The sequence below is a fragment of the Octopus sinensis genome, linkage group LG19, assembly GCF_006345805.1.
Source record: "Octopus sinensis linkage group LG19, ASM634580v1, whole genome shotgun sequence".
NCBI lineage: Eukaryota > Metazoa > Mollusca > Cephalopoda > Octopoda > Octopodidae > Octopus > Octopus sinensis.
This window is the reverse complement of record NC_043015.1, coordinates 16,100,139-16,126,262: the sequence shown is the minus strand read 5'-3', so window position 1 is coordinate 16,126,262 and position 26,124 is coordinate 16,100,139. Positions and strand designations below refer to the sequence as shown.

Here is a 26,124-nt window from a genome sequence, read left to right as displayed (position 1 = left end):
GGGTGATGAACCTCTGACTCTTCTTGGGTCATTACTTCCTGGGATATGATGGCTCAGACAGTCAGTGACTGTTAGTGGAATTCCTCAAATTTTGTGCTTTCTGGGCTCCAATCACGAAATAGGGTGAATAATGAAAGATTATGTGTCAACTACCAAGGCAGCCAGGTAAGGTATAATTCATGGGCCTGGTTACTTTCTGGCAGTGTACCTTCACAATGAAAAACTTCTCCACATGTACCCTCTGACCAGACAGTGGCACTATTTAAGGGGAAGTGAAGTTAGGAGTGCATGAGTGGGCATTTAAAGAATGTATTGTACTAAAATTTTGGATTTAGTGTAAATATTTGCAACAAAGTAAACTGTACAAAAAACACTACAGGGCCATGTAATGATTTTAGAGTAGATATGACAATGTTTGTACAGTGACCAATGAGTTGGTCTTCAATGTCATTACTGATAAATAGTTTGACAGAGCTATTGGGCTTTACTCATCTTAGCCAGGGATAAATTGCAGTATTGGTAATGGGAAACAAATTATTGACATTTTAACCATCATTCCAGATTTTCATAATTTTTTTCTCCATAGCCATAGTATTTAATGCCGTAAATTATTTAAGGTGGTAAATAATTATTTGACATAATAAATAGTTATTTAACACAGTAAATAATTATTTATAACTCTCATATTAACTCCTTAACATTCAAATTAATCTACCTAATACAATGCTTATTTACTCACATTCTTTTGAATTAATCATGCATTATCTCATAGCTCTGATATTTTGATGATGAGATTGTTTATTTTTAGAACAACATTATCAGATAGGTGTAAGAGGCCAGATCTGGCCAGCTTGGGCATAAAACTAGTAGAATATTTGGACTGGACATTGCTGGCTTAAATGCAATAAAGTAAATGAATCTGTGTCAGTTCCAACTAAGAGGATTTGGTTGTTCAATCAGCTGAGCTACCAGCTCATTGAATTAGTGGGCAAGTGGCTGAGTAATCTAAAGTCACATGCACCATTAACAGTGTGATACCATGTAACAACCGTTGACATATAAAATTCTGATACAGTCCATCCAACAACCTTTCACACTGTTTCTATCTACCCAATTTCATTTACAAGGCTTGGATCGACAGAAGACTATAATAAAATACATTTGCCCAAAATGCCATACTTTGGGAGCAAACCTGGGAAGCTTCTGATTGCACACCAAACTTCTTTTTTGACCATTCTGTGTCTATCAATGTTTATTTATTGCTGTTGTAAATAATTATTTACAGTTGTAGTATTATGAAAAATAAATAAACGTCTATATTAGAATGGTAAGAAAACTTAGGAACTGTATACTCTTCATAGCTACAATAGTGAAGTAACTGAATTATAGAAATAAATAGTTATGGGGTATCATCAAAAATGTATTGTTATAGAGTAATATTAAAATGTAAAAAATATCTCTTGATAATTTATTTTCCATAAAATAATTGAGTTTTGATGTAATTTACCTCTAGGTCCTTGACCACCTGGAAGTCCATCAATTCCACGTTCTCCTTTCAAACCTGGTAAACCATCAAGACCAGGAGCACCATCAAAGCCTAAAGAATAAAAATAATTATGCAAATATAAAATTGACATTGAAGTATATGTGTGGATATGATTCCGCTCTTCAAAAAATAAAGTAATAAGAAAATAGAAGAATACAATATAGGGCATTAAAAATTCGAGAAAAACAGAAACAAAATCTCCAAAGAAATTTGCTGAATAAGCAATAAACTTTGCCTCACTTTTTATAAAGATTGTTACACTTTTCCCTTGCATCAATGGGGGAAAAAAAGAGACAGGGTTATGATAGTATGAGAGTAAGAGTGTGATAGCAATAACCAAAATGGAACCAACAAATTAACCTAGCTAAATAGGTTGTACAGGAAAGTATTAATCCCCAATTAAAGGCATTCTAGTATTATTATCAGCTGATACAAAGACAGAGGAGATGCATTTGTAGAATGGTTCAATTGTAGAGGTATCAAACTGATGAAACAAGTATTAACAGTAGTTGAGAGAGATGCAACAAAGCTAGCAAAGGATAAAGTTGTAACTTTCATATGATGTAGTCAAGTTTGTACCAGCATTTAGAATTGCAAAATGCCATATTCCTAGAAAGAATTCCTAGATAAGAACATAAATATTGTTGATCTGTGACAGACTTTTATTAGATTCCACACCCTGTCACCTTTTGGGAGCTAAGAAAGCAATGTATAGATGAATACTTTTTGAGAGATGCAGAAGTTTCAACCCTGTAAGCATAATCTAGAGTCCAAAGGCCTAAAAAAGTCAACATTGCAAAAACCAAAGTACTTAACAGGGAACAGAGTAATATGGGAGAAGCACTTCAGATGTGATACATACAGAGCAATAGTAGTTAGCAATAGAAGCATTAATGAAACAGAGTTCATGAACTGCTCAGATAGCCATCTAAACACATTGCATAATTTTCAAAATCTAGGCAAGCTGGTTGTATCAAAAGTATATTACAGCTAGAGTAAGGAAAGAGTATGAGAAGTTCAGGTAGCTGTTGTTTTACTGATAACAAATAATTTTTTTCTGAATAAACATACTATATAAAATAATATTAGGACTTGGATACCTTATGATAGAGAAATGTGCCCATTGAATATAGGACAATCTACAGAAATGGAAAAGAAATGAAAGCAGAACAAAGAAAATAGATTAAGAATGAAGCTGGGCATTAAATGTATCAATTGATGAATAAAAGAGAGGTGACTGCAGGCATATGAGCATGGTGCAAATTGATGAGGAGGGCTTGGTTAAAACATACTATATGGTTATAATAAAACTGTCAAAGAAAACATGCGAGAAAAGTGATGAGGTCAGATCTTAAGTTGCCCCACATACAAAATGACAAAAGACTGTAGAAGATGATGGTATACACTACACCCAGACCCACTCCACCCACTTGTACATGGGGAAATTATGATAATGATGATGATAATATTGATTATAATAATACAAATGTATGTATTTGTATTTGTGTGTGTATTAGTAGATATACCTGTAGTTACCCAGGTACTATTACATTTGCATATATATATTTTTTTATTGTAATGTAGATACATGTCTAAAGTTTAATTTTTCCAAATTTCTATGATAAGTGAAAGTTTTGATTCTATGTTCTGATAAATTTTAATTTTGTAACTTAGTAAAATAATGGCATTATGTTTCACTTTATATATATATATCTTTTTGATTTCTAAACTAATATGCAACACATAAAACAGAAGCAAAATCAACAGAAAATTCTTGTCCTATAATTTGGGGCTCTAGTAAAAAGATACCTGTTTGGCCCAACATGTGAACATGGAACATAGAACTGACTTTCAGAGAAACATTGACATATTAGTTTAACTAGAGCAACTCTGAAGGTCCCTGAAACCTGCAAGCAGTTGTAGAAAAAGACAATGACATTGGAAACTAGGCACATCAATTAAAAAGGCCTATCTAATAAACAGAAAAATATCAGATAGGCAAGTGTGTGTGTGTGTGTGTGTGTATTAGTAAGCTGTTACTAAATTCTCTCCTGTATGACTTCCTGTCAAACAGAACTGCTGATAATTATTATTTATTTTAAGATTTGCTTGTAGAAATAATGAATGAATGATTATGGTGACAGACAGGTGATCCTTTGAGAGAAAATTAGTTGGAATTCTTAGTAAGAGAACTTCTATTCATTGCTCACTGATAAGAGAGATGCACCTAGTTTTAAAGAAGATTGTGACTGCTTTGACATGCCATTACAAGGCATAGAGATATAAACTTGGGAATGTAACAGGGATACAATCTAAATATTTAATAAGCTTTAGTTTAAATTAAATTTATTGTAAGATACAACACTACAATTTTTGTGAAACAGGTATGAGACAGAACTGCTCATTTTAGTGCTAAGATGTACAAAAGATTTGAAGATTTGGGATGAAATACCTCTATTTTATTTTATCCAGATGCTGTTACATAAGCATCATAGACTGCATCAGCCCAAAGGCAGAAGAAAATAAATATCTTCTTCAAATTAAAATAAACTTATTTTACTAATATCAGAAATGAAAATAACCTTTTGCTCCTGATAAGCCTGGAAGTCCTTTAGCACCTGGATAACCTCGTGGTCCTGGTTCTCCTTTGCGTCCTAAAATATATAAAATGAAAATCCTTAAAATCCAATTTAGGGCCATTGTAAAAGGTATTATTTTCATAAAATTACTTCATTACTTTATAACATTTTAAAATTAAACCTTTAGCCATTCTACATTATACTGCATAATGTATATTTCTGAAAAATAGAATGAAGAGGAATGATAGGGAAATGGAAAGATACATTGATTTGAGCAAAAATCATCTTTTCTGCTACTTATTAAATAGCTTTGAGGGTAGAATAAGATATTCTGCTCACAGAAGCTATTATAAACATCAACTACAGCTTTAAAGATAAAAATGTAGGACAAAATGTCTAAAAATGCACTTGGATGTGCTTCAAATGGGATGGAAGCTCAAATCAATGGATTAACTTTTTACATTACATATATTATACTTTTGATGTTGTATCAGTTGCAATATTGAGATTAGATATAGCATTCCTTCTTATAATAATTAACATTCCATGTGGTATAGTTATTGTGAAAAATTACATTGGTAACAGAACAACTTATATTGCTTATAACTACATGTATGAAAATATAATTGAAACCTGTTTTTAAATCTGCTACATTTACTACTAATTTTTCATGCATGTACAAGTGTGCATGCACATATACACACTTTCTTTCATGTTTGAAAATATTTCTATAGAAATAAAATTATGTCTGACAAAAAAAAGAAAAAGCAAATGAATGTGATTAAATAGAAAATCAAAAGTTTCATAGACTAAATTGAAATTCATTGTAGTCTAAGATAAAACTACAATTTACAGAGAAAGGTATGGGATAACATTACATTACATACCTGGGTCACCCTTTTCTCCTTTAGGACCCACTGTGCTCACACCTGGCTCTCCAGGATGACCTTGTTCACCTTTAATTCCTGGTAATCCATAGCCAGGCAGTCCTTTTATACCTGACTTTCCGGGTGTGCCAGATAATCCAGGAATACCATCTTTGCCAGCTAATCCAGGTAAACCCTAAAAATATTATTCTTTGTTTAGTTCTTTATTTGAATTTTTCAGGAAATGAAAGCATTTGTACTATTAATGATTCTTAAAGAGTTTATCATTTAATACTTTGTAAAGTTGAAAATGTTTTTCTTTTTCATTCATTCTTTCTTTTTTTTTAAATAATGAGGTTTTTTTTGTATATAGTCTCTTTCAGTTGTGTCAGTAACACCTGCACGGATATTATAAACCTGTCCAATTTAAAGTGATTTCCTTGAAGAAGTGTTGAAATAAAATACCTTAAAACACAATGCAAAACATTTGGAATTGGAGGATATAAGTAGTCAGTTTGTAAGTTTCATGTTCAGATTAAAATATTAACAGATTGTAGAAGGAAAATGTGTGGGAACATAGTTCTAAAGAGATCCAGTAGTAGAAAGAAGAAATGAGCAAACTATTTAAAGATGTGAGTGTTGGAGCATGAAAGAGATGAGCAGAAGAGGAGATGTGGGAGAACCAAGTAGAATATGGAGAGTGAGAAGCAATTGAATTGGGTAGGTCTGAGTGAAGGTGGTGTGAGATTAGTGAGATCAAAAGAACAGAGGCTGTTGTAATAGTGGTAAAAAAGGCAGAGAGAGGAGACACAGCTCATGTATCCCAGTGTTTGAAGTGTGCTGGTGATTTTATGCCAATCAGTCAGTGGCTTTTTTATGTGGCCTAGGATGCTTGTATGTGTAGTACCAGCATTGTGCTAATTGAAGAAGCAGTAATTCATTACAGGTTTCATTTAATTTTTGCATAGTGCTAGAAACTATTAGATGAGTCATATGGAGTCCATACATGAATAGTTTAGCCAGGAAACCCACATGCTAAATATGATTGAACACTTTGTTGATCAAGTGCCTTGACCTTATAGCATAGTCTGACTTGACAAAAAGCGTTTCTTGATTGTTGCATTGAAGATACTTTGGTAAGGCAGCATGGAATTTGTGCATCACTAATTTTACTTTGTGCTAGATCGTGCATTGATATCCAATCTCAACTGCTACTATAGTAGTAGTGATTGTTGATAAAATAAATATTTATGATAAATTGTAATAAATTATAAATAAGTATATTTAATGTTTTAACCTTTACTATATGAATGGTACATGTGGTATATCTTGAACATCCACCATTAGCTTATACTTCATTTGGTTACAAATCTCTGTATAAAATATTCTAGGAGTGGGGTACCGAAAAGTTCCTGGCTTTGGGTAACAGAAAATACAGGAGGATCAGTTAAATATGATTTTAATTATCATATTCTCCTCTCAGATTCACACACTTATTGCAATACTCCTTCAGATTTTCTAAGCCCTGTAAAAGAACCCGGAAGGTTGAGCCTCCAACTAGGCCTTTCACAATGACCTTAAAGCCAGGAACTTTCCAGTACCCTCTTGTACCTAGGAATCAGTTTATTTCTCACAGAAATACATTTCATGATGCTACATAATCTGATACATTTCAATATGTAGTAGTCAACTAAAATTTGAAGAGTTTAAATAATAATACCAACACTAGTACTTATTTTATTAACCCCATAATAATGACAGGCAAATTCATCTTCAGTGGGATTCAAACTTTGAAAGAAGAATGAACACTGAAAATTGAATAGCAGTATACTCCTTTGATTGTCAACGTCTATTTGATTATCTGTTTATTTCACTTTAACCAAACCTCAAAATGTAGTATTCTAATTCATTAACTTCTAAGCTAATTCCTTGGTGAGTGATTCCATAATCCAGTGGACTTTTAGTGAAAGTGGTCACTAATTCAAAATATGAAAGTGTTCATGACAAAGTCCATTAAATGCGCTTTTGATAAGCATGTGTAATGAATGTCAGAAGGCAGTTTTTAAACAAAACTTTGTAACTTTATTGAAATAGAAATGAGTGCTGACAAGTACCAAGAAGTGTAGCCTGTAGGTGTATGTGAGTCAGGCAAAGAATCATAACTTAGTTTTGCACAAAATGATTCTGTTGGAAGCTGTTGTAAACTAATAGGAATGAAGCTAGCTTAAATGAAAATATATAGTTCATTATAAGGCAGAATTGTGGCTGATGTCATCCAGACTTTCAAGGAGTGAAGTTAGCATAAATGAACCAGGTTATTCAGGAAGTGACTAGTTGAGAGCTGATATAACTCCAAGTTGGCTGCATGAAGTTAGTGGTGAACATACAAACACTGTTTCATGTTGGAAGAAGAACTGTTGCTGCTATGTTGTCTTTTTGCCAACTAGTTAAAAACTGCTTGCTTCTCTGCTTGGGCAGAGAACTGCCATTTGTATTCTTACGTGTCCAGCCCTGATTAACCGGAGAATATCACAGCACAACAACACAAATAGCTTTTCTGACTCACTTCAGGCTGTTAGAATATCACTGAAGATTTTGCTGTCATCTAGTGACAAGAAGTTCACATAGTGCAACCCATTACACTGTTACCTATACTTGGAGTAGGATTTGAACCCAGTTATACGCTCTAAAAGAATTCTTATGCATGTACATTCACTATAACAAAAATTAGTAATGGAAAGATATCAAAAACGATTCAAAGTGATTTACCGATTCTCCCTTGGGTCCTAGTGGGCCACGTGGTCCTGTTGGTCCAGGGGGTCCTCTCTCACCTTTGTCTCCTAAGTGTCCAGTCAATCCAGGAAGACCACGGTCTCCCTTTTCACCTAAAAAGACATAAAGTAGAAGTGAAAAATTAATAGACAGTTGGATATATGACATATATATATAAGAAACATAGATTAGCAGAGATTATCAGAAAATTTTGAACTTTAATGGCAGCCAATGTCTGCTAAACTACAATTCTTGTTATTTATTATTTCTGTATTTGTACCTGGAACAACTGTGGGATAAGCAGCTTCTCCTTTTAATCCTGGAAGTCCTGGTGGTCCCATGGGTCCAGGGTCACCCTAAAAACACCAGAAAATATTTGTTCAAGCAAATTAAACAGAAAGTACATATAATGTACTCATACAACAAACAATAAAAGCCACAGTAGTGATGGAACAGTAGAGTGTTATAAGAGTTTAAATGCAATAATAAATGAGAAAATGCTTTGCATACCTGCAAACCTCGTGTGCCTGTTTTTCCATAAAGTCCATCATCACCTGGTTCACCAGGTTCTCCTTTTTCACCAAGATTACCACTACGACCAGGAGAACCAGGTAGTCCATTCAGTCCAGGATCTCCTTTCTCACCTGGAGCTCCATTAGTGCAGAAATTACATTCTCCTCCCTTATCACCTAAATAAATAAATAGTGAAAAATAAATTCATCATCTTTATATTGCTTCAAGTCAAATTCTTAGAAGTTAAAATTATGCAGGAGTTAGTCTGAAATACCTTATTTTAAACTTTCATGCCTTATTTCTTTAGTCTCCACTACTTAATATCGATATGTGTATTAGTTTTGAAGACATAGACTATCATAGTAAAAGAAGATTTGACTCTCTTCCAGTACAAGCTTTAGAGATGAATACTGACTCCCCATATCTATAAGGTTTCAGCCTATTTATCTTTAACTTACCTATCAAACATTTTTGTGACTCAACATTAGCTTTTATCACAGACTCTTTATGAATCAAGAGTCAAATGAATCTGGATTTGTGTCAGCCATGGCTGAAGTATATAAACTGAGGATGTGTGTATATATATATCATTCTTAGTTTAAAAATGAGTATGACAATGCCACCAAAAACAGATTTGTGTTCATGAATGCAGCATCCCCAAATTTTGTTTTTGAGCTCAGGAGAACACAAGATCATGTGAACTTTTTAGAATGATTTTTCTTTCTGCCGAGTAGAGTTAATATAATCTACTTCCATTACTATATGGCTCAGAATACTCCTCTGATCTCCATTTGATTTATACAGCATTGCTTCCTCTTTAAATTGTCAGATATGAACAAGTGTTGAAAATTTCCTGGTTTTGGGTAAAAGTAAATATGGAAAGAGCAGTTAATTATGATTTTAATCAATATATTCCTCTCTCAGATTCACACACTTATTGCAGCAGTCCTTCAGCTTTTCTAAGCTCTGTAAAAGGAAGTTGGGCCTCTAACCAGGCCTTTTGCAATACCCCTAAAACCAAGAACATTTGAGCACCTCTTCATATTACTGGCTAAATTTGTAACATTGCACCTTTCCTCGATTCTAAAAGAGGACTTGTGATAATTTAGTCTGGTATTAAAGGATCCTTCTGTTGCCCCAATGTATTTCTGTATATGCATCATCTCACTGGTGTTGGTTGACACTAATTTTGCTTTGTAGATCACAGCTTCTGTGTTACATTAATCATTTACTCAGCACTCAAGGTAAACCCTACATGAGTATCCTGCCTCTACTCAACTAATTGTAACTACCCCTAAATCTTATGGCTTGGGATACCAACTAATAATTTTTTGACTCTATGTGCACACATACACTCATCCATATATATATGTGTGTATGTATGTCAAACTGAGATGATTAAGTACAGTTGTTTGGACATAGGCAATTTGGTGTAGCTAACTGGACATTCAGTCTGTTTTGGCACTGAAAGCAAACACATACATGAGTGCACAGAAGTATATACATACAGATGCAGAGAGTGAAAAAGAGTGAAAGAGAAAGAAAGAGGGAGGGATAGAAAGGGACAGAGTGAATGAGAAATATTAAATTTGTTGTTAAATAAGTTGGTGTCGATTTTAACAATGTCAAAATAACTGTTGCGTGTGTGTGTGTGTGTGTGCATGCATGTGCATGTTTGTATGTGTATGTGCATGTGCATGCACACATGTGTGTGAGCATATGTATAAATCGCTGAGACCTTTGGCAATATGCTGTGCTTGAGAAGAAGACCCATCAAACAAAGTCAAATCATAGTCATGGCAGGTACTGGTGTTGTGCAACTGGTACCCATGTCAGTGGCATGTAAAAACACCCTAATGCCAACTACTTTTGGAGTGGTTGGCATTAGGAAGGGCATCCAGCTGTAGAAACCATGCCAAATCAGACTGAAGTCTGGTGCAGCCCCTCAGCTTACCAGCCCTGGTCAAACCAGTCAACCCATGCCATCATGGACAACAGATGTTAAATGATGATGATGATGATACATACACACAAACATACATATCAGATTTTCATACAGTCTATTGAAGTCTACTCACTAACTATTGGTTAGCATGAGGCTATGGCAGAAGATAGGATAGATTTGCCTCCAATGCTGCAGAATATTTTTGAAGCAAGTTTCTTAACTACATTGCCATGCTAGTGTTTACTTGCTTATATACTATTTATAAATATACCTTAAAATTATATGTTTATAATATAAAAAAAGGTATAAAAGTAGAATATAATTTACTAACCTTTGGATCCTCTTAATCCATTTAATCCATCAATACCTGGAGAACCAGGAACTCCTCGGTTACCTTTGTCACCTTTTCCACCAGTTGCTCCTGGGTTTCCTTCTTTTGTTTGACCAGGTGGGCCCCGTTGTCCTTTTAATCCCTTATCTCCTTTTAGACCTGGTAATCCATTCAATCCATCTTTTCCAGATGATCCATCACGACCAGGGATACCAAATCCTGGAGTTCCCTTCATTCCTTTACCTCCTTTTTCTCCAGGTATACCTGGTAGTCCAGGTAATCCATCTTTTCCTCTAAGTCCTGATATAAAAATAGAAAAGATTATGCAAATATAATTTCAAGTTGCTAAATCCAGATTGAAGACAAAAAAACAAAATAATAATTTAGAGCATCCAAATATTTGGAAATTTTGTAGATTTCTTGTAATGTTTAAATCTGACATTACAACACATGAAATGTGACATATTTATCAGTTTAAAAATTAAGCTTGTAGTGAATAAAATTCCAAATGCATTAATGTCTAACATTTCATAATGGGTAGGTACAGTTAAGGTTACAAAATTCTACACAGGATACTTTCACACAAATATGGATGCAGAATTTTAGATTGTTGGTGAAACAACATATTTTATTGCTATAATAATTCCTTATAAATAAGCTGTTTCCATAGAATATAGCTATATCAGTATTGAATGATAATTTTGAGATTAGTAAACTCTAGAGTGGATATTTACAATCTTTGTATTAACACCACACTATTACACTTTATGTAGAAAAGAAGCCTTAGAAAATGAGCATATTCTGAAACACAATACTTGATAATGCTTGTAAAATATCATACACTGAAATGATCTGGTAAGTTAATAGTAAAAAATTGATCATCTTTGTAAAAATAACTCATCTCAAAAAACTTGATATCTGTGTTGGTTTCAAAATATATTTCTATAAATAATGGTAATAGATAAAGAATTTGGGTTTTTTATTGTCATATGAATAATAGAAAACATCCATGATGACTGACTTGCATTTGTTTCAGTTAAAATCTGAGAATAAAAATGAAGAGATAACCTCTGTGGGATTAAACTGTGGATATTTGAATCAAACTATAGAACTTGGAGGAGCAGGATTCAGGAATTAAAATATAGAGATTAGAATTTATAGAAAAGACTATATAGATTACATGTCCCTTAATAAAAATACTTTAGATAAATATAAATAATACTGACCAGGGAATCCGGAATCTCCTTTATCACCTTTGGGGCCATCTCTACCTTGAGGACCAGGGGGGCCTTGAGTTCCAAATCCACCTACTTCTCCTTTTGGGCCTCGTAGTCCAGGAGGACCTGGATTACCCTTTGGTCCATCAGGCCCAGAAAAACCACGTGGACCAGGTAAACCTGTATCTCCAGGTGGGCCAACAACTGTTCCCTAAAGGTGAGAAAGAGAGACAATATTGATGTCTAGGATGCTTGTGAATGTTTTGAGATATGTGAGCAGTAGTCCAATGTAGTCCTTACTTTATAGAGTGAAGGCCAATAATTGTTTAAATTAGAAGTATTTTCTATTCACAAAAAGGAAGTCTTAGTCTTTGAGAGATTTTGTCGTAGATGTCATAGATATGATGTCATTATGAAAGACCATCAGAGATTAGGAAGCTTGGCAATTTGAGAGCTTTAACAGTACATTGTTTGTTGAGAAAGTGATGTTGCAAGAATAGTTCTTTGATAAGTGGAGTGAATGAATATTTTTGTATGTTTGAATGAGCTGAGTTACCTTGTTCCCATTCTAGGATGCTTTTGAAGATTGGCTCATATGAGCAAATGTGGTGTAAAGTGCAAGATTATGAGCAACATAACTTGTTTGCATTAGAGCTGGTAATATATAGTTTGGAGAAAGCTCTAACAGGAAATTCTGATGTAAAGATAAATTAGATGACAAGCTTTGATAGGATATTATTCTTTCATTCTTCTGTCAATGATGAGAGATGCAGTGCATGCAGTAAGAAATTTCTGTTAGAAACAGCAAGATGAAATTGTATCTTTGATTCCTATATGGGGAGATGAACAAAGGAATAAAGGCAGCATTTATTAAAAACCATCTTCATCACATCTGAGATGTTAAAAGAATGTAGTTGATAATTGTGGAGAATTGCTCTTCTCTATTATGGGTCATACTATCAGGCGTTTTCAGCTGGAAGTAGAGACTTCAACTGAGGTAATGAATAAAAAGTTTAGTGATGATAGAAACTTGATAGAATATTAACAAAATCAGTTTATTTTGTGGAATTGAAATAACTAAAAAAGAATGTTCTATCCATGTATAGGTTTGAATAAGAGGCAATGTGAGTATCAAGTATAGTGCTTTATTTGTAAAAGTACTGCTTACAGGGCAATCTACATTGAGAATGGTGGGTAAAAAGATTCTGAAATGTTAGAGATCTCTGTAGTAAAGGACAAGAGAGCTTAGCTGTAATTTAGGAAATGCACAGACTTTGTGAGGTGCACAAATATATGCTTTGTTATTCTGATAACATTTCTACATATTTTGCAATGGACAGTAAATAATTCTTTGTTGCAATTCGTTGGTAATATCCCTTAGGTGTTGTAAGCAGTGTTCTTTATCTTTATAGATGTAGGAACCTTTCAGAGCTTCTGCTTATAGAATCAATATAAATCTGACATGAAGTGTCTAGTTGGTATGTGGATAGTACTTGTAGGGGCTCTGTTAAGAAGCAGTGAAAGTTAGTATCATATGCTGAAGAATATGTCTAACTAGAAGAAACAACAAACAAGCTGTCATTGTAAGTCTGAGAGATACTGAATCCCATAGAAAAAAAAAAGAATGAAAAAGAGTTCAGGTATAGATACCATTACTTTGATGGGTATATTTTAATGTTTTACTGCTGAGGTGTGTCTAGATTATTACTATATATTATTAAATTTTTGCATTATTTATAAACAGAATATATCTTATGTAAAATATATGGTATTTATTCTAAAAATCAAGGTTTATAATATTGAACACAATTATTTTTAGCATAGGTCACTGATTTTCTTCATTATCTATAGCACATTATCTTTTAGTATCTATGCCATGTATCTTGTCTTCATTGTAAATAGAAGAAAGGGCATTTAGAATGAAATTAATGATCTTTTTGTTAAATATCTGTTTTAATGAATATAAATCAACATTTTCTCTGATAATTATTCTGGATCAAAAGTAATTATCACATTCAATGAACAGCTGGCAACATAGACTCAAAACCTTAGCTCAAATTTGCATTGCTATATTTGAAGGTCAATTATTAAATTTAGGTTGGACTGAAGTTCAATAATTCATTAAACAACATAATCCATTCATAATATTTATTTAGCAAATATTTTAGAAAGTGTTATTAAAATTATCATTTTAAAGTTGGCTTTAGTACCCTAATATGATTTGATTATACTGAAGGTGGTGAGCAGGCAGAATCACAAGTATGACAAGGCAAAATGTTTAGTGACATTTCATCTGTCTTTACTTTCTGAGTTCAAATTCTGCCAAGGTTGATTTTACCTTTCATCCTCTTCGGGTCAATAAAATAAGTACCAGTTGAGTACTGGGGTCAATGTAATTGACTTACCCCCTACCCCAGAGTTGCTGACCTTGTGTCAAAATTTGAAACCAGTATGATTTGGTTATATTTACCTAGAGCTATTAAACAAAAAGATTGTGCAGTATTTTTTATATGACAATAAGTAGATTTGAACCCACAAATGTTTATTATTTAATGCAGATTTACACTAGGAATTGGTTAAAGACTTGGCATATTTGTCTTATTCTTGATTATATTATATAGATTTGGTATTAAATCCAGTAAATATCTCTATAAAAAGCACTTTATTGAATTTACTTGATTCACAAGAAATATATAATTCAGTGGTTTCAAATATAGAAGAGATATTAAGCATTACATCTGTGATGTACATCAAAGGACAATGAGGATTACAAATTGCGGTATAAAGCTAAAATTAAAAAGAATCAAAACCTTTCATTCTTTCAATACCTGTTTCCATGTATATTCTTTCTATATAATTACTTTGATCTGAATCCTTTGATTCTCTTTCACAATATTCAGTTGGTAAATTTTTATGAGCAACTCAGAATAAAACCATTGATATTTTATATAAAATAATAATTTATATAATTATAAAAATTTTTTTAATTCATCTTATCTATCATAAGACTGTTCAGATAGAGAAATTTGTGAGAATTATTGGAGTAGATGTCTAAAATCAGTCTCATAAATATGAAATATTAATGATACTAAATTTTCAGTAAAATGTGACTACAGGTTTAAAGACTGAAATTTACAAAAAACATTTTTATTTTAAAAAGGTTTTGGCCTTAGTGATGATTAACTAATTGTTATAACATAATCTCTAACAAAGTCAAAACAAAAAGCTTTTACTTACTCCAGGTGGACCAGGTGGGCCAATAGCTCCAGTGATACCCCTCAATCCAGAGCCGCCTGGTTCTCCTTTCAGCCCAGGGAAGCCATTTAAACCAGGAAGACCATCCATGCCTCTGTCACCCTAGAATTATTTTCATATAATGTTTAAATTATAGAAATGGAAAGAAAATGTACTCAATACATAAATTTTATTCCTTATTACACACTGTGGCTCCCCTTTGCCACTAATTCATTTATCATTTTCCAGAGAGATCTCTTTTCTTCCTTCTATCATTTATTAACTTGCAGTCCAAGTGGCAACACTTTTTTCATATTCCACATTTTCAGATGAATGGCAACTTGTTTGATATTTCATTCTTCACATCAAGTGAACATATGTAACTCCACTAGGAACTCTTATCTGGACTAATTGTTACCAACAATCCAAGTAAACTTAGATTTTATCCTTTATGAGTTAGTATTGAAGATGTGACTCACATCATCCATGGATAACCCAAATATTGATGTAGTAGTACTTCCCAATAAGTATAATTCTTAGGTAGAGCAACAAAGAAATTTAACAAATAAGAAGCTCGAATAACATGGAATACATTTACTAAACAAACTAAAGAATAACGGTATAAGGAATATATAAACTAATGAAATAGGAAAATGGAAGACTGGATCCAATATGAAAATGAACAGTGTCCTGGAGGTTAAATGATAATTGAATATATCACTTCTATAATAAATGAAAAGAATAACAACTCAGAGCAACAAAATTCATGAACTTTTCATCTAGATTATAACTTCATATTTGTACATGTAGGCATCAGATAACTTGAATGTATGTATAAATGCCAGAATCTCAAAATTGTGAAGTTCACAAAGCTGGTATCATCATCCAGTGTTTTAAATCCGGGTTTTGTCCCTGTTAATGAGGGTGGCTGGATCTATCTCAATGCCATAGCAACTGAGGTAGGCAGGTGCAGCCCCCCTTCCCCCACAACCTTTGGGCTGGTTGGTGCCCATTCTCCTTTGCTATCATGAGGCTTTTTTGGAGCTGGATTTTCTATGGGGAGTATGCCCTTGTTTACCCACAACCTCAGTTTCTAGACATGAGTGGTCCTGAGACTAAGGTCTCTACCATGATTTTTAAGAAATGTGGAGAACTAGCTAAGGAAGGCGGGTACGCTACTCCCTGAGACTCCTTTCGGGGTCACCTACCCTATTTACAAAGCTGGTATATTGATACAAATGAAGCTGCACTCACCCAGCCATCCTTGATTTTGTCTTTATTCTATCTCTATCTACTTTCTTATACCTTGAGGTTAGACCCTAATACTGCATCTACACCATCCTTTTTTCTTTCCTTCTGGGGTATATATGAATCTTCTCTACAGTAAGACACATGTACATATCCCTCTTTTTTTCCCTATTGATGTAATGCACTTTCTTGTACTCACAAGTCCATATTATAGATCCAGTGTGGAGGTGCAATGGCCCAGTGGTTAGGCTAGTGGATTCACAGTCATAGGATCATGGTTTCGATTCCCAGACCAAGTGTTGTGAGTGTTTATTGAGCAAAAGCACCTAAAGCTCCACGAGGCTCCGGCAGGGGTTGGTGGTGAACCCTGCTGTACTCTTTCACCACAACTTTCTCTCTTTCTTCCTGTTTCTGTTGTACCTGTATTTCAAAAGGCCAGCCTTGTCATACTCTGTGTCATGCTGAATCTCCCCGAGAACTATGTTAAGGGTACATGTGCCTGTGGAGTGCTCAGCTACCTGCACGTTAATTTCATGAGCAGGTTGTTCCATTGATTGGATCAACTGGAACCCTCATCATCATAAATGATGAAGTACCATGATAGATCCAGCAAATTCATAATAAAAACAACATACCTTTATTCCCATAGGTCCCTGTGGTCCAGGTAAACCTTGCTTTCCCTGTAAAAGAAAAAAATAAAGATATGTATTTGAAGTATGGATATATAAAATAAAACTAGAAAACATATTAATTATTACACCATTTAATACACTGTCTTGTCAAGACAGGCAATGAATGTAGATTAAATCAATTTTTTCAACTTATACCTCTATATGAATTTAAAAAGAGTACTTCAAAGCAATAAAAGATTCACATTTATACAATTACTTCCCACAGTAATTATTTATGGCAAAGTGTACTGAGCCACATGAATTAAATGATCATGAGTTATGGTAAATAAAAACATTACTTACTCTTGGACCAGCTATTCCTGCAACACCTTTTTCTCCTTTCATTCCAGTTGAGCCCGGAAGACCCTGTCAAATATATATACACACACACGCATATATATAAGATAACACAGAACACATTGTAAACATTTCTAATACTTCAGCGATGTTCTTGCTGAATGGTATGCTGGTATTAAAGAGCAGAATATTTGACTTCTTGGCTTTTGATTACTTCTTTGATTTCAGCTTACTACTATATCACCAATGTAAACTAAATATGAGTATAATACATTTTTTTTTTTTTCAAAACAACTGTTAAGAATTGTGAAAGTTTTATTCTTGCTATTTGCAGCACCTACAGTTACCTACTGAGAGTTAGGTGGATTTGGCTTTTGAGAAAACAAATTGTCTTAACCAGAAACAATACTCTCTCAGTGAAATTACCAATCTGTTGATCGAGCTATCTAGCTTTTATAATAGTTTGAACTTAATTTACTATAAGCCATTCTTATCTGAATCCACTTACTTCATCTGTCTCTCATAATCTTGTTACTGTTTCTCCCAACAATTACTGGCCTTATACTAAATACTTTATCTAAGCTTTCTTCAAATTTTTTTTCAGTAGCTGAAGAGAAACTAGTTAATGATATTAATATCAAATTAATTGCAGGTTAAAATAATTTATCTAGTAAGTAAACTTTTAAATTGCTTAATCAGTGAATTATTTTTACACCAAAACTCTTCAATTAATTTCTTTTATGGTTTGATAGTTATATGTTGACTTAGGCTTTTCTGGGGAGGTCTAATATGATCAAAACATGTCTACAGTTGTCACCATAACAGTCAAAGCTCAGGTTCACTCTCTCCTAGTGCATCTTCATTTAGCTTTTGATAATTTTAAATGTGGAGTTTTTTCCTTTGTTCCTTTTGAGATGACTTTTCATCAATGTTAATGAGTTTTCTTTTCATTATTGATATAATTTGGATTGATTAAAAAAATTTTCAGTTCCTCACTTTAAGTATGTTTAATTTGCACATAACCATGTTCTTCATGAAAAGGGCAGCTATAGTAATTTTCCAATTACGTTAACATCAGTTAAGTTAATGTTAGCATATTTAACCCGGAAAGAATTAAAAAGCCAATTAGAAATAATTATGGAGTGAGGAAGACAATATTATTTGATGTGTAATATTGTTCTGAAACAATATTACAAATCAAATAATATATAGAAGGAGATAACTCTGAACTTATTTCAGTCTTATTATAATCTCATTAGCAGAAGCTAATCTTTATCATATTTGCCAAGGTCATGATGAAAGAATAGCAAAATATAAGATTGTACAATTGGTTGGTGTAGAAAAACAGAGCATCAATTATTCTTATTTTAAACTAATGAATAAATCTTAAGAGTGTATATATAAAAATATATCTTTGCAATTTCTATATTGTCATGAAAATTTAATAAATTCAAATTTAAAATTAAAAATGTTTTCAAGTAATGATAAAATAATAAATGAATAAAACAAAATGATCTTACATCAAGACCTGAAACACCTGATAATCCTTGTGCACCTTTATCTCCTTTGCTACCCTGAAAAAGCAATATTTCATTAGTGTGTTTGAATAATTGAAATGAATTAAGAAATACAAGTAGAGTCAAGATATGTTCTAGAAAATATTAATAGTAATTAATAAATTCAGAAAGAATTTATAAAAATATGTTATCATAGCAGATTCTAAAACAAAATTATAACAATATATTCAAATAATGATTGTTAAATATATTAACAATGTTAACTAGCAGTAGCCATAAATATTCCAAGATTATTTTCAAAACTGTGAAATGGCTTGAAATTTATAGAAAACCACGAAACACAATTTATTATGAATTTAAATTTTGTTTCAAACATTTTATTCTTTTGATAGGGTAAAATCTCAAATTGGTGATGTTGAATGTGCAGTCTTGGGAGACAGCATCTCAGAAAGCTACATTCTTTGTTATGTACTTGTAATTTTTTTCTACCTTAAGTATTGTGATCTATTATGTTTCATTCTGTGTCAAGAAGTAAATAATGTTAACTATGGAATAAAATCAAAACCATAATCTATCATAAATGATATTCTGTTATAAGATGACTATAAGGATAAAACTTTAACAAATCATAACATGCTGTATTACATGATAATGTCCACAGAGAAAACTTTGTATGGCTAGACTTGAACCCACACTCCCAGTAATCAAATTATTGTAGCTGTTCCACTGAGGTGTGGATTCTAAAAAAATATCAATAATATAGCAGCAGGTATTGCTGTATGGTTTGAAAGTTTGCTTTATAACTATGTTATTCTGGGTTCAGTCCCCTTGTGCAAGTGTTTTCAACTATAGCCATGAGGGATTAATGTCTTGAATGAAATTTGACTGTTAAAAAACAGTATAGAAGCTTATTGTGTGTGTGTGTGTGTGTGTGTGTGTGTGTGTGTGTGTGTGTGTGTGTGTGTGTGTGTGTGTGTGTGTGTGTGTGTATAAATCTCTGTGTGTGTCTGAGTGTGTACTTATGTTTATGCTACTAAAAACTCGCAATGTTGTTGAGATATATAACATAGTGGTTTGACAAATCCAGTTGATGAAGTAAGTACCAAACTTTAAAATAATTATTGGCATCAATATGCTTGAGTAAACCCATGAAAGTGATGCCCCTGTATGGCTGCAATCCAATAACCAGTTAAAGACTAAATGAAAAAAAAGCAAGATATATATATACATACACACACACACATACACACATATATGGGTACAGGACATCACCAACAGTGCAAATAACATGTTATATGTAAACGAGAAAAAAAAAAAAAGGAAAACAGGACAAATAAACACAAAGAAAGGACCCTTCATCAGTTGTCAGCTGTCTATCTGTTCCTCATTTCGAGCATTCAATGACAATATGAGTCTTCAAAGACAGTTGCTCCCATAAATTGTAATTTAAATTTAGGATTCCTAACCATATGTATTTATTTATTATTCCCAGGCAACTTATTCCTGGAATCTTTTCTTAAATCTGTTTTGTATTTTGATAGCTTTAACGGACTCAAATAATGTTATTATTTTTAAATAGTAGCTGACCAATTAAGTTGTACGATTGACATTGGCCTTACCCTACTCATAGGGGTATTATGATGAAAATTTTTGTTAATAAACAATAACATCACACATAATTTATACCCAAATTATTCCTTCATTGATATAATTACGTATTGATTTTCCCAACTACGTTTACGTTAACTAAATTTTATTGCTATTCTATTACATAGTTTTTAGTTTCTATCTAATGACCTCTGTTATATGGATCATCCCATTAACCCCACCCTATAACGTTTTATCTTACTATATCCCTCATTAGACTGAAATAAGATGTAATCTTAGAACCTCAAGATATTATCTTGGAATTTACTTTTTTACTATTTAAAATTTTTTTTATTATTTCATTTTACTTTTTTGCTTGTTTAATTCTTACCATTTTGGACTCTCTGATGAAGCTTTGGAGTTCAAATTTTGTCAATTTTTTACTCTTTGACTTGTTTCAGTCATTTGACTGTTGCCATGCTGGAGCACCACCTTTAGTCGAACAAATAGACCCCAGGACTTATTCTTTGTAAGCCTAGTACTTATTCTATTGGTCTCTTTTGCCAAACCGCTAAGTTCAGGGATGTAAACACACCAGCATTGGTTGTCAAGTGATGTTGGGGGGACAAACACAGACACACAAACACACACACACACGACAGACTTTTTTTCAATTTCCGTCACAAGGCTTTGGTTGGCCCAAGGCTATAGTAGAAGACACTTGCCCAAGGTGCCACGCAGTGGGACTGAACCCGGAACAATGTGGTTGGTAAGCAAGTTACATACCACACAGCCACTCCTACACCTTTGTCTAATTTTTGTTCAATATTTGTACAATCTCTGTATAATCTTGATATGATGTGTCAACTTTGGCATGCTGGACCCCAAAGTAGAAACAGGTGTAAGAGTAGAGTTATATTCACTCATTTATCCTTATTTATTTATTTATTCATATGATTGTAACTAATAAATAGATCTAGCTGATGTTTGTCAATTAATTATCTTCTCCATTTTCTTCTTTACCTTATATATATATATATATATATATATATATATATATATATATACATACATATATATATATATATGTGTGTTTATGTATGCGTGTGTATATACATATATATATATATTATATATATATATATATATATATATATATATATATATATATATATATAACATACACAACTAAAACTGTAGTGACATTACAATCTTTGTTATTCTTTTTCCTTTCCTTTTTTGTATTTAAATCTCTCAATTTTTTTCCTCTCTTTCTCTAGCAGGTTTATTTTCACTCACACTTTTATGCTTAGCAATACATGTCTAGATTAAAAATTGAATGCAAATAACAATGTTTTGATATTTTGAGAAATAGCTTGAAAGAGGGTACACAGAAATTATATGTATTCTATTTTGATATTTCAACTGTGTGGTTTTGATTTTTAAAATCACAAACTCTGGCTTAAGAGCTGTGTGTCAGTACAGGTATGAAAGAATCTGAAGCTCTGCATCTCAATTTCCACAAATGCTACACATAAAAATAGTGTATATAGCTGAGTTCTATTCAACATGATAATACTGCATAGAGAACAGGCAACTAGCAATTACATCTGGCAATGAGTTTGAACTTAAGTCACAAACCGCATCTTCCAACAATTCTCATGGAATCACTCAGAAATGATCTCTCTTGGACATATTAAGTTCTAAAAGCATCTCAAAAGATGTAACATTCATATAGGAGAAAGCATATTAAATGCATCATCACCTCTATTACCATCATCACGTTTTAATGCTATTTTCTTCATGTTGTCATGGATTGGACAGATCTATAATATAAACCTGTGACAGCTCAGCTGTGAGGCCCAATTTTCACAAATTTCACACCAACTATTTTTTGTCCATCATCTGCCAGGTTCCTCTTCTTCACTGTCAAGACACAGCATTCTAACTCCCAGCCAGACATGTTCATTCATATCACATCAATTGCAACACAATGATTCCTCCTACTACAATGTCTTTATGGCATAACCACTTTTTCATCTCATGTTTCATACCCAACAAATTGTATTCAACTCATTTTTTCTTACCACTTCATACATCTTCCATATTTAATGCTCATGCCTTACTGCTATGCAGAATAACACTTACTACACTCTGTTCATGGCTTGAAGAGAGAAAATTTCACATAAAAAACATAATAGAAATATTAAAGTAACATAATCTTGACTTTTTCACAGCCTTACCCTCATGCCTTTTTCACCCTTTTTACCCATTTTCATTGTATTAGGTCCATCTTGTGCACAGAGGTTTCCTGGAGGTCCAGGATTTCCTTTTGGCCCAGGTGGCCCTGGAGTTGACTTTTTAGATATACCAGCTGGACCCTTTTCACCTCTTTCACCTTTCTCACCTTGAGGACCCTATAAAATATAACAGAAACACTTTTTAAGAGACAGAGGTAGATATCTGAAGCTGAGTAGCAGAAGAAAGCTGAAGAAATTCAAGCAAACATTTTATATGACAACAATAGAACTAACTTTCATGATGAAATTATTAAGACAGCTTATGTTATAAAACATCTAAATTAATGTTCTAAAACATCTAAAAATGAAGCAGAAGCAATTGGTATGATTGGAACTATTGCCAATTCCAACAAAAAACTTCAAGAAACTTTATTATGTGTTGCAGAAAAAATTCTGGTACACTCTATGCAATTACTTGATTTGCTAAACGTAGTTGCCACATAACACTCTACCATCTCTGAAATGGAAGGATACACACAATAATGTTGTCCTAAATATGTTTAGTATGGTAAACAAAGATGGTGGTGCTTGAATGTCTTTAATTCAAAGGTATGTATAATCTAGTTTAACTGGGGTTAATAATAATGATTGACACTACTAACATACCACACACATATTTACTTATGCAGTACTAATAACTGTAATAGTAGTAACTTACTAGCAATCCTCTGAGTCCTTCTGGCCCACGCAAGCCAGATTTTCCAGGAGGGCCTTGTGATCCCTAAAAGAGAAGGACAAATAAGCATTTATATATACATATATATATACAGAGAGAGAGAGAGAGAGAGAGAGAGAGAGAGAGAGAGAGAGAGAGAGAGAGAGAGAGAAGAGAGAGAGAGAGAGAGCGAGAGAGAGAGAGAGAGAGAGAGAGAGAGATGGAACAGATTCTTTTCAAACAAATTATATTGAAGACATAACTGTGTTCAAGTTTAATATTTTACTAAAATTTTTCATATTTTCTTACAAACTATAAAAGTAACCAGGATTTAACCATCGAGCAATTCTAAATCTGGGGAGAATGGTTTGGTCGTTATTCCCATGATCTTTTGCTGCCTATATTTTATGTGTCTGATGTAATCCTTTTCATATTGAGGTAATGTAATCCTCAGTATATGTACTTCTCAAAGCAACTATAAATTTCATATAATTTACAGTTAGATTGTTAGATTATAACATAAATACAAAATAAAATGAAATATTTTATCAACTTGTACCAAATCTTGATTATTTCAAAATTAGTTGAAACTCAAAGGTTGACTGTTCTTGGGAGAAATATACTCAACAAAACCACTAAGTCATTTTTTATTTTAGGATAGATATTTTTTTTTAGCTCTCATCTCAATTCTCTCTTGCATCTTGAATATTTTAAAACTATTCCAATGACTTTTTGAGGATTTGTTTTAAAACAGAGGAGTTTCAATGTTGACATACTTACCACAGGACCAGGTATCCCATCACGTCCAGGTTCACCCTGTTAAAAAAGATATGAAATGAATAAACAAAATATTATACACTGACATATTTGGAAAGAAAAAAATATTAGGTTGAAATCTCCTAATTTTCAATACTATTTTATAGCATTATGAATATTTTCAGAATCAACACTTGCATTTGACATAAGATTACATATGCAAGAATATCGCTATGATCATGTATGTAGTGTGTGTAAAAATACATGTATATATATATATATATGTGTATATATATATATATATATATATATATATATATATATATATATATATTGTTATATTGTTTTTATGTATGTATACATCTATGTATGTACTATAGAAGTAATGCGAAAAATAGTCAATAAAGCCTTTAAAATACACACCTTCAAACCTTTTAATCCTAATCCAGGTTCTCCCTTTTGTCCAGATCGTCCACTTGGGCCTGGTGTTCCTCTAAGACCAGGAACTCCAGGGAGTCCAGGAACACCAGGATCACCCTGAAAATAAAAATAAAGTAACATAAAATGTTTGAAATTTATTGAACTTTTATATTTTTTTTACAACTTCATGATCCTGAGCTAAAATCCATTTTTTTCTGAACTATTTCAGCTCATCATCTCATTATCCTGTTTCATCTCTGTAAACATTTGTTGATACAAGTATTCAATTATCTATTTAAATTGGAGATAAAGTGATTTACTCAAATGATATGAGATTCAACTTCAAGACTGATAGAAAACCCTTCATATAGGGGAATTAGAAAATTTTGAATAGTAGCATATGAATCAAGTTTTATGCAAATTAGACACATTTTTTTCCCTGCCTCCCTGACACAAATCATTTAAGTATTAATTAGGAACTGCACTGGCTTTAAGCTAATTTGATAAAAGCAACTTAAGTAAAATGGCTTATTTGAACGCTTAATTCAATGATAACTAGGTCTGGCACTGCTTAAAAATTTTGGATCTAAAATCTGACAGTTGAACAATGAATGAATTTTGATCCTTTTTAATATTTTGTTCATTTCCCATTACATAGGTGTTATGAAATTCAGATATGTATTTATACAACCTATGTAGACTATTATTATTGTTGAATTGCTCCACTCAGTGGAGGTTGATTATTTGTATGGTAAATAAGAAGCTACAGAGTAAATATTGCAAAAGTTGATAATTTAAAAAACTTTTAGCTCAGCACTACAAATTGACTAAATTCTCATCATTTATGCAATGTCTCACCATTCCACACTACAGTACTTATTTTACATCTATGTTATCTGGACTTGCAAGAGTAATATATATGAACCAAGGACACAGTGCAGTGCGAGTAACAAATTACAAAGTGTTGAATATTTGGCTTGTTACTGGAATTTTATCGATTTCTTAAGTTGCAATTCTCAATTAATTTAGCAATAATAAAATTTCTGATAATTTTTCAAATGGATAACATGGTATAAAGTGAGAGGAGAAGAGGTATGATACAAAATGTAATCACATAGTCTGCCACACACTAAAACTATAAATCAAAAACATCTGAAGGTTGATGATTGAAGAATGATCATAAAAATAAATGTTTTACCTGAGTTCCATTGCATCCATCTAGACCAGGAGAACCACGGGGTCCAACAGGACCAGGTACACCCTAAAATAAAAAAGAAATAATATTAATATTGAAATTATTTAACTGTGACCTATTAATAATATTGCTGGTATTCTCTTTGAAATTGAGAATGGATCAACATCAATGGAAATTGCAGCTGTGATACCAGTGCCGGTGGTACGTAAGAGAACCATCCGAACGTGGCCATTGCCAGCGCCACCCCGACTGGTCTCGTGCTGGTGGCAAATAAAAAACACCATCCGACTGTGGCCGTTGCCAGCCTCGCCTGGCCCCCGTGCCGGTGGCACGTAAAAAGCACCATCCAATCATGGCCGTTTGCCAGCCTGGTCTGGCACCTGTGCCGGTGGCACGTAAAAAGCACCCACTACACTCACGGAGTGGTTGGCGTTAGGAAGGGCATCCAGCCGTAGAAACATTGCCGGATCAGACT

General features: G+C 33.0%; 1 protein-coding gene and 1 long non-coding RNA gene across 2 annotated transcripts in view; one reads left to right on the top strand and one right to left on the bottom strand.

Annotated features, from left to right (window-relative positions):
* Positions 1-26,124, bottom strand: part of LOC115221996 (collagen alpha-2(IV) chain) — a 72,895-nt gene that overhangs the window by 34,744 nt on the left and 12,027 nt on the right. Inside the window, exons 4-20 of the mRNA XM_036511110.1 lie at positions 25,653-25,715; positions 24,458-24,571; positions 24,059-24,094; positions 23,282-23,344; positions 22,567-22,740; positions 18,740-18,793; positions 17,226-17,288; positions 16,887-16,931; positions 15,007-15,126; positions 11,779-11,980; positions 10,553-10,852; positions 8,274-8,452; positions 8,044-8,119; positions 7,761-7,876; positions 5,013-5,187; positions 4,129-4,200; positions 1,508-1,597 (exon numbers count right to left, since the gene is read on the bottom strand). Of these exons, the coding sequence (XP_036367003.1) occupies positions 1,508-1,597; positions 4,129-4,200; positions 5,013-5,187; positions 7,761-7,876; positions 8,044-8,119; positions 8,274-8,452; positions 10,553-10,852; positions 11,779-11,980; positions 15,007-15,126; positions 16,887-16,931; positions 17,226-17,288; positions 18,740-18,793; positions 22,567-22,740; positions 23,282-23,344; positions 24,059-24,094; positions 24,458-24,571; positions 25,653-25,715 (1,942 nt within the window). The remainder of the gene's footprint in view (positions 1-1,507; positions 1,598-4,128; positions 4,201-5,012; positions 5,188-7,760; positions 7,877-8,043; positions 8,120-8,273; positions 8,453-10,552; positions 10,853-11,778; positions 11,981-15,006; positions 15,127-16,886; positions 16,932-17,225; positions 17,289-18,739; positions 18,794-22,566; positions 22,741-23,281; positions 23,345-24,058; positions 24,095-24,457; positions 24,572-25,652; positions 25,716-26,124) is intronic.
* LOC118767083 lies at positions 700-19,197 on the top strand. The gene is made up of 3 exons (XR_005002979.1): positions 700-909; positions 11,039-11,041; positions 19,185-19,197. It is a non-coding gene; the product is annotated as an uncharacterized LOC118767083 (long non-coding RNA).